Source organism: Onychomys torridus, chromosome 5, assembly GCF_903995425.1.
Source record: "Onychomys torridus chromosome 5, mOncTor1.1, whole genome shotgun sequence".
Taxonomy (NCBI): domain Eukaryota; kingdom Metazoa; phylum Chordata; class Mammalia; order Rodentia; family Cricetidae; genus Onychomys; species Onychomys torridus.
This window is the reverse complement of record NC_050447.1, coordinates 121,674,525-121,682,583: the sequence shown is the minus strand read 5'-3', so window position 1 is coordinate 121,682,583 and position 8,059 is coordinate 121,674,525. Positions and strand designations below refer to the sequence as shown.

The 8,059-nt window shown below is 45.8% G+C and overlaps 1 protein-coding gene across 2 annotated transcripts; it reads right to left on the bottom strand.

Moving 5' to 3' along the window:
* Positions 1 to 1,740: 1,740 nt before the first annotated feature.
* On the bottom strand, positions 1,741 to 6,733 carry Id4 (inhibitor of DNA binding 4, HLH protein). Of its 2 annotated transcripts, XR_004945026.1 has the most exons (4): positions 5,797 to 6,733; positions 5,375 to 5,433; positions 4,578 to 4,793; positions 1,741 to 3,564 (listed from the first exon to the last, which is right to left on the bottom strand). XR_004945026.1 is itself a non-coding variant. In XM_036188583.1 (3 exons), the coding sequence occupies exons 1-2, from the start codon at positions 6,235 to 6,237 to the stop codon at positions 5,389 to 5,391; spliced, it is 486 nt and encodes a 161-aa protein (XP_036044476.1). In that variant the 5' UTR covers positions 6,238 to 6,733; the 3' UTR covers positions 1,744 to 4,793; positions 5,375 to 5,388. The 2 variants fall into 2 exon arrangements, 1 of the variants encoding a protein (XP_036044476.1); XM_036188583.1 differs by having other exon boundaries at positions 1,744 to 4,793.
* Positions 6,734 to 8,059: the final 1,326 nt, after the last annotated feature.

The following is an 8,059-nucleotide window of genomic DNA, read 5'->3' as shown; positions in this document are numbered from 1 at the left end:
AGAACTTGTGGACATTACCAATCTTAGGAATTAAAAACTGGAGAGAATGGAGGAAAATTCATACAGCTTATTTTTTTTTCAAGTGAAAAAGACCCTTTCAAAAGTCATTTTCCTCTCTGTTTGGCATGTGCAGTGCACAGCCATGATTGTAGGAACTCAAGTGACTGCTAAAACTTATGCATTTTTAAGCTAATATTTAAGGAAATATCTTAAATATTTCAGCAGATGTTTAAAATATTCAAGAGATATTTAAGATATTTGAGTATTTAAGAAACAAGGATCTGTATGAAGAACTATTAGATTTAATACCTTGGGAATTAAAACTTGGAACAAAAGATATAATTATAAAGTTTGACTTTAATATGCATGTCAGAAGTGCTAACCGGCATTTTATATCATGAAGAATTATAAAATGCTAATTAAGTCAATGATAATATCTTTGTTCCCTATGAGCTTTTATAGAATCCTGTAGAAAGTTTCCATCTGAAGTAGGGAATTTCCTATGGGAAAAATTCCACACACCAGTGGATTCATATATAGAAAGTGTCTTGGGTCTCCTTATTTAGATGTTTGAAGTTCAAATCTTCTCTGGTCCTATTTTAGTTAATGAAATCTGGGTAATACATTTTGCTTTTTCCACTCAAACAGTGGTGTTTGCCTTTTCTTTTTCTTTTTTTTTTTTTTTTTAATGGAGTCAGAGGAACTCAGAGGGGCTTTTCCAGTTAACCTTGGATTTTCTACCTCTTTTCCTATACCGGCAGCACCTTGTGTCAATCACTTTGCTTGGGTGTGTGTGTAGAAGGCCTTTGGTAAGGCAGTCCAGGCCCAAGTTTTAGTACTAAGAGATTTTTTTTCCTTTTTTCTTCCTTCCTTCCTTCCTTCCTTCCTTCCTTCCTTCCTTCCTTCCTACCTTCCTTCCTTCCTTTCTTCCTTCCTTCCTTTCCTTCCAAGAGCTGAGATAGGAAGTAAACTTGAACGCAAACACACCAGGAAGAATTTACCCAAGATTTAGTGTTCCCAGTGAAGCCTGTGAGACCTAGGTTGTCACCCCTCAATCAGTTGGTTCCCATTTGTGAATAGTGTCATTGAACATATGCACTAAATCTTGTTCTAGGTAGAGCTGGAACTAAAGTCAGTTTTACAGTCTTGTGGGCAGTGGTTCTAATTAATAAAACCAGTACTATAGCAGAATATCATGGCTTATAATGAAAGAAGTCATGTGGGTCTGAAGCCTACTGAGGACAGCCCTATTAAGATTCACTCAGAAGCTGAAAATTAATTTCCTGAACTTAACAAAAGGCAGTGGGAAGGCTTCCCTTCCTCATAAGCCTGGAGGGTGGGTGCTTGGCCCTGTGGAGACCTAAGGGCTGTGTGGGCTGATTAACATGTATATAATTAATATGTGCCAACTAGAAAGGCAAAGGCAATCTGATTTGATTCTGCACCACTGTGAACTGTTTTTTTCTGTGTTCATTATGCACTTTTCTTTTTTTGGATCTACTCTTCTCTGGGTACCACCCAGATCTCTGCTTCCTGTCCTGACAGACAGCACCAGGTAGGAAAGCTAGCCCCATTCACACCGGATTTTCTTCCTGTTCACATCACCGTTTTAAAGACACATTTTTCACCCCATGGTTAGGAACATGGTAAATAATTGAGGCGATCCATCAAGGGACATGTTCCTGATAATGAAAAATTGCATAACTCGGTGCAAGTCAATTAAAAACCACAAACTTCAGATCCTTTTTCTCAGTGAAGATTGATTTATTAGTACAGGAGGCATCTAATACAACAGGCTGGGGGAAGGTGAATCAAAAATTGTTTAAAGTTCTAAAAATGCAGTAAAGTTTGACAATGAACTGGAGTAGGAATTACACAATACCAAAGTCAGTTCTTTGAAATGAAAAAGCACATATTGATTTCTTTATCATAAGATGTCTGAGATGCCAGGATTTTGTAACAACTTTAGGAATAACATCCTCAGCGGGGGGGATACTTATTTTCCTTTCCTGGGTTTTAAATGAACCTTATTCTTTGGTTTTGCCTATACAATAAAACTCTACAAATCACCCAAAACACGCCAGGATATTTTCTTTTGTTAAGCTAAATATTTGCCCAAGTAAAACTTTTCTGGATAAAAGACTTAAAATGTTTTTATTATCTGGCTGCCTGGTTAGTGCACAGGCAGTATAGTAATAGAATGTGGTATCTTCTACAACTGCATAGATTTTTTTTTTTTGTCATTTAATGAGCAGTGGTTGTATTTAGAAATGTCAAATGTTGTTTGGCCCACTGAAGCAGCCAAGGGAAAATACAAACCCTCAGGAACAGGATTTCCAAACTCATTTCTTTTGTTTTTTATATGCTCAATTATAACTTTAAACACCAATCTCTCTTCTAACACCAGAAACACCAAACATTCTTTTTTTTTTCTTGAAGATTCAGAGTCCAGCAATGTGACTTTAGACTCTGCCTAATAGCTTAGGTAGGGTTCAGCAGTCAGGCATGACAAACACCCATTCCCAGGGAAGGGCACACGTGACACAGTCCCTCTGAAATTAAACTGCCACAGACAAGGAGGACTTGTGCCCTTCTTCATAACAAAGAACGCAATCCTTAGAATTCTTCAGATTTGGAATTCCACCAGTGTTCTAGTGCTTTCCTCCTCATGTGTGAGGAAAAATGAGTAATAAAACAATTAACACAAATCTCATCCAAAAGGAGTCCTTCGACTTTGTAAGGTTCAACATCAGATACATCAAATTCTAAAAACATCAGAGACCCAGGAAGGAGATGAAGGGTAAGCATGGTGGTGGCAGGGAGGACATAGGTTTTTAAAGAAACCCTCGGTTAATTTTTAACCTGCTCATATTCATTCTGTTCATTTCTGTTGAGGTATTACCCCTTCAACTGACAGCTAGGGACTGTGACATTTCATATCTCCATAAATATTTGACTTGGACTTCATAAAAAGTCCCTTGGGTCTATAATACTTTTATTCTTGTATAATCTGAAACAAATCCTTTCCTTTTAAAAATCAAACAGACTACGTTTACACACAGTTCACTATTTACAAAGCACCCAATTAAATCCTACTTAATTCTCCCACTCTAAAAATTCCATCTAACTGGTATGTAAAATACCTATTACATTAAATGTGTGATGTTCACAAACCCCGGAGTTAACAGCTCACCTAGAAAATATGACTTTGCCGGAAGGGAAGGGTCCTAAATCAATTCTATGGTGTTAAAGAAATCACACCAGAAGTCACAGTACAAGACAGATAAATCTACTTTTAATTTTCACATGTAAAAGTTACACATCACATGAAATTGAACAGGAGCTTAGTGGTCACTGACATCGCTATAGTGAAAATCATTTTTATAAAAAAATAATCTAGATGTGGTCATCAGAATTTTTGGTCTACGTAAGTTAATGTTTGAAGATCGACTTTTATCCCTGCTTGAAGGATTTTCCATTATGCTTTTATTTTCTTCTACTGATGCCTGTTAATATTCTTTGGAAGAAGGAGGGCAGAAAATGTCCGTTTCCAAGAGTTTTGTCCTTTGGTAGCAAGCAGAGAACATCTTTCATTTCTATGACTTAAATAATCTGTACAGATATGAAACTTCATGACATTATGCTTTAGTGTAAAATGAACGACAAGCATTTTCACTTCGATAAAAGCAGATTCCGTAGACTCCTTAAAGAGCCAAGCATTTCTCCATCCTATATGCGAAATCACTCAATCTATTTTTTTTACCTCAGTTCAAAAAAAAAAACAAAAACCACACACTTATTTCTTTATATATTACACCATAAAACCTTGTATTTAAAAACTGATAAGGTATGTTTCCAACATGTACATCTAAAATACAAAGGTTCCCATCTAGGATAAAGAAAACACATCTGGATGGACTCAGACGAGTTTATTTTGTGATTAAACATCTCATGCAGTCATGCAAGACCAGTACCTAAAGCTGTTCCTTCCGAGCCTCAGATACTGGAGACTGGGCAAAACCAAAAACAAATCAACAGCCTGGCCAAACAGAAAACACATCCAAATATTAAGAGCTCTGCAAGGGAGCTGAAAAATAATTTTCCAAAAGAAATATTCCCATAGATTAAAAAAAACACACACATAATATTTACAAAAAATATTTAATTAAAAATATCTTATAATTACAGTAGTCTATTAAAGCGCATATACTTTCTCACACTTTATAGAACATCTCTATATATACAGGGTATGAAATGTCACTCACTTATCTATACAATATGTAACATTCTTGCAGGGAAAAAGTTCCCTGCCCTGTTATAATCATCTATTTTAAACAATAGATGTAAAACAACGTATCTACAATGCTCTGGTATATTAGTAAAGCTTCAAAAACAAAAACAGTTCCCTCGTCACAATGTAGCCTCTAAAGTTGGATTCACTATTGGTCTTCTACTTAGCAGTCTTGTCACACTTAAGCTTCAAAGTTTAACTGCACCTCCAAAAGGGTGATTAAAATAACCATAGAAATGTACAATTCACAGCGGTTATGAAAGAAGAAACAAAAGAGAATACGTACGGAGAAAGCTTGTGACCGTGCAAAAAATTAAAAGTGAATGAAAGTTTTATTATTTTTTCCTCTCTCTCTCTCTCTTGGAATGACGAGATGAGACAACGTTTCTAGAATTGCTGAAGTATTTCCCCCCTTTCCTCCGGTGGCTTTTTTCTCTTAATTTCTGCTCTGGCCCTCCCTTTCTAGGGCTCCTGGCTCGCTCGTGCTCAGGCGGCCGCACACCTGTGGAAGAGGAATGAATAGAGGGGGTGTGTGAACCATCTCGCTGCAGACTAACTGGCGCCACCGACCAAACTCAAGACATGCATGATCAACAACCCAAAACAAACCGCCGGGTCAGACAACACCCGCAGCCCGCAGCTCAGCCAAGCGCCAAGGAGGCAAATGCGGGCTGGGGTAGGCCAGGGGACGCGTTCTGGGGGGCTCTGCCCGCATCTCTCTTTGTGGGTGTCAGGATGCTCTGTTGGGGATGAGGGCTGGGAGAACTCGGGACACTGGGGCAGTTTCCACGCCCACGAGGGTGCCCTCCCCCAGAGATAGAGGAGACCAGCAGAGCCTGTCGGTCACAGCGAGAGGAACGCGGTGGGGAGCGCAGCTGATGAGTCTCGGCAGAGTGACCCCCGAGTTGGAAAGCAAGTGCGGACTGCCTCGCTAACTGGGTAGCAGAGAAGGTGTGGGTGTCCACGGGGATTTACGCTCCGAAATGCTGGGAGACAAAGATCGCCACGGTGCCTAGCACCAACAGCCCCCGGGGACGTGAGATCCTGGTGATCCACTACCCAGCTCGGGACCTAAGCGCTCACCTGGCCAGCGCGGCTCAGCGGCACAGAATGCTGTCGCTCTGCTTGTTCACGGCGCCGGCCTGGAACAACAACCCAACACCGAGGGAAAGGTTAGGGTGTGCAGACAACGCCGTCGCCACCGCCCGGGAGCTGTCCTGGGAAACTAGGCAGACACGCGGAGTCCCCACCCTAGTCCGAAGCTGGGGAAGCCCCCTGAGCTGCAAGGGGGGCAGTCCTGGAGAGACCTAAGGCTCCGGGTCCCTACGGGCTCCTGCACCGGCACTTGCGATCACCCAGCCCAGCAGGCGGCTCCCAGAGGAGATCCGGGAAGCCGCTGCTATTTCCTGGGAGAAGGGAGACCACCCCTATCTGGCTGCCGGGCCACCCACCGCCCTCGTTATCCCCCCCCCCCCCCCGAGGGGGTGCCCGCCGAGGGTTCTCACCGGGTCAGTGTTGAGCGCGGTGAGCGGGGTCCGCGGCGGCGCGACTGGACAAGCCCCGGTCGGGTGGAGCGGTGGCGCGGGCGGTGGCGGCTGTCTCAGCAGAGCAGGGTGCGTCTCCAGCGCCAGCTGCAGGTCCAGGATGTAGTCGATAACGTGCTGCAGGATCTCCACTTTGCTGACTTTCTTGTTGGGCGGGATGGTGGGCACGAGCCTCCGCAGGCGGCTGTAGCAGTCGTTCATATCACACTGCAAGCACAGCGCCGGCTCGTCGGCCGCCGCCTCGGCTGCTTTGCAGCGCGCTGCCGCCGCGGCGGCGGCAGCGGCCGCCGAGCCACCCAGGCTGTGGCCATGCTCGGCCAGGCAGCGTAGCGCCAGCTCCCCGCCGCCGCAGCCCGACGGCGCCTTCCGGCCCGAGGGGCGCACCGGGCTCACCGCCTTCATCGCGCGCGTCCTGCGCGAGGAGACCCGCTAGGGGACGAGCGGTCGAGCGAGCTCCGGGTCTCCGCCCGCGAGGCGCTTTGCTCCCCTCGCCTGTGCGTCCGGCGCGCTCGCAGCACTGGACGACTTCGAGCCTCGGAAGTCGACGGGAGAGGGTCGCTCGGGGTTTGGGCAAGAGGATCGCAGTTCCCAGTGACCGACACTCGACCCAAAGCAAAAGACAAGAAAAATCAAAAGCCCCGGAAGAAAAATAAAGTAGCCCACCCTGGCCTGAGTCGTTCCCTTCCGAGCTCCGACTAAGGTGGATCGCCGCCACGGCACTCCCCTAGCCGGCGACTACCCTCTCGAAGTAATAACGACTCCCAACCGCGCCTCCCCGCTCTACGCCTTCGCCGGGCTCGCGGCGCAGCGGTATTTGTAGAGCCGCGCGCCCTGGGGGCGGGGCCAGCGCGCGGGCCGGGTCGCCCCAAGAACCCGACTCCCGCGAGCTGAGCGCGCAGGCGGTGGCGCGGAGGGAGGTGGCGAGGGCGGGGCGCCGGGCAACCCGGGTGCGGGGGTGCGGGGTGGGGGAGTGGGAGGATGAAATGGGCGGGGGGGGGGGTCTGGAGTGACCAGCCAATCAGGAGGCCAGTTCCACCTCGGGGGAATGACGCTCGGGCCAATGGGAAGGGCACTCCATTCCGTCAACGCTGTGGGAGGGGATCTGAGAAAATGAGAACTGGGTGGGAGTCGAGCCAGGATGGAGAGTGCCCGAGGGAGGGGAAGAGACCGAGAGAAGTTCCTGTGAAGAACCAGGGGAATGTGCTGGCTGGAATGTGTTCTCCACGGGCCCAGGATGCCAAGAGACTATACGCCTTGCTCGCAGGTCCCCTGTCATTCTTCAAAGTGAGGAGCTCAGCTCCCAGGCACCGGTTCCTAAGACTCTAGTGTCTTCAGAAGGACTCGCTTTCAAGAAGCACGTCGATTCATTTGTCTGTCCCCACCCCCTTGGTATCACCATTCATCTTTCACAACTGCGGAGCCCATATATTGAACGGAATGGGCAGCCTTTCTTTATGTATGCATGCGTATACATGCACGCTAAAGCCTAGCAAAAGAAAAAATACAGGAAAAGAATGCCGGAAGCCGGTTCAAATGCGGGGTTTCTGATGAAGGGAAATACACATAAAACCAGATCCAAGATCGTGGTGGGTCTTTCTTGGACTTGTCCAGAAGCAGAAGTGGGCTAAAGACATGCAATTGCTTTGCGGGCGTTAAATTAGAGCACGCAAAAATTAAAAAATGCACGGACACGATCATGACATATAATATTAATCTGATTCATGCAAAATTTATACCTGTAACTTAATTTAAGCCGTTAATTCATGGCTTCACATATTTCAGCGCACCTTGCTTTGAATAAGGGGATAAGAATAGTTCAGAGGCTTCCCTGTATGGCTACAAAATATTAACATTTACATCTCCAGACCCTGTGCTCCTTCCTGCTTGGGCCCCACCCTGCTACAAGGCCTGTTCCTTTAAGCGTGTGTGTGTATGTGTGTGTGTGTGTGTGTGTGTGTGTGTGTGTGTGTGTGTTAGCAATTTAACAACAACAACAAAAACCCCAGTTCTTCAAGTTTTCAAAAATAAGTGTTCCTTGTGTGTCCCCTTCAAGAAAAAAAAAATAGAGCTCTTTGGATAGCAAATGAGCATAAAACCCACAGCTCGCAGGAAATGAATTTTGAGTGCTTTCTCCTTACAAGCCCTCCCACCTTTAGACACGCTTGGAGATGAATTAACCCGAGAAATTTCTTCCTTCCCATACATGACATGGACTGGTGCCTTC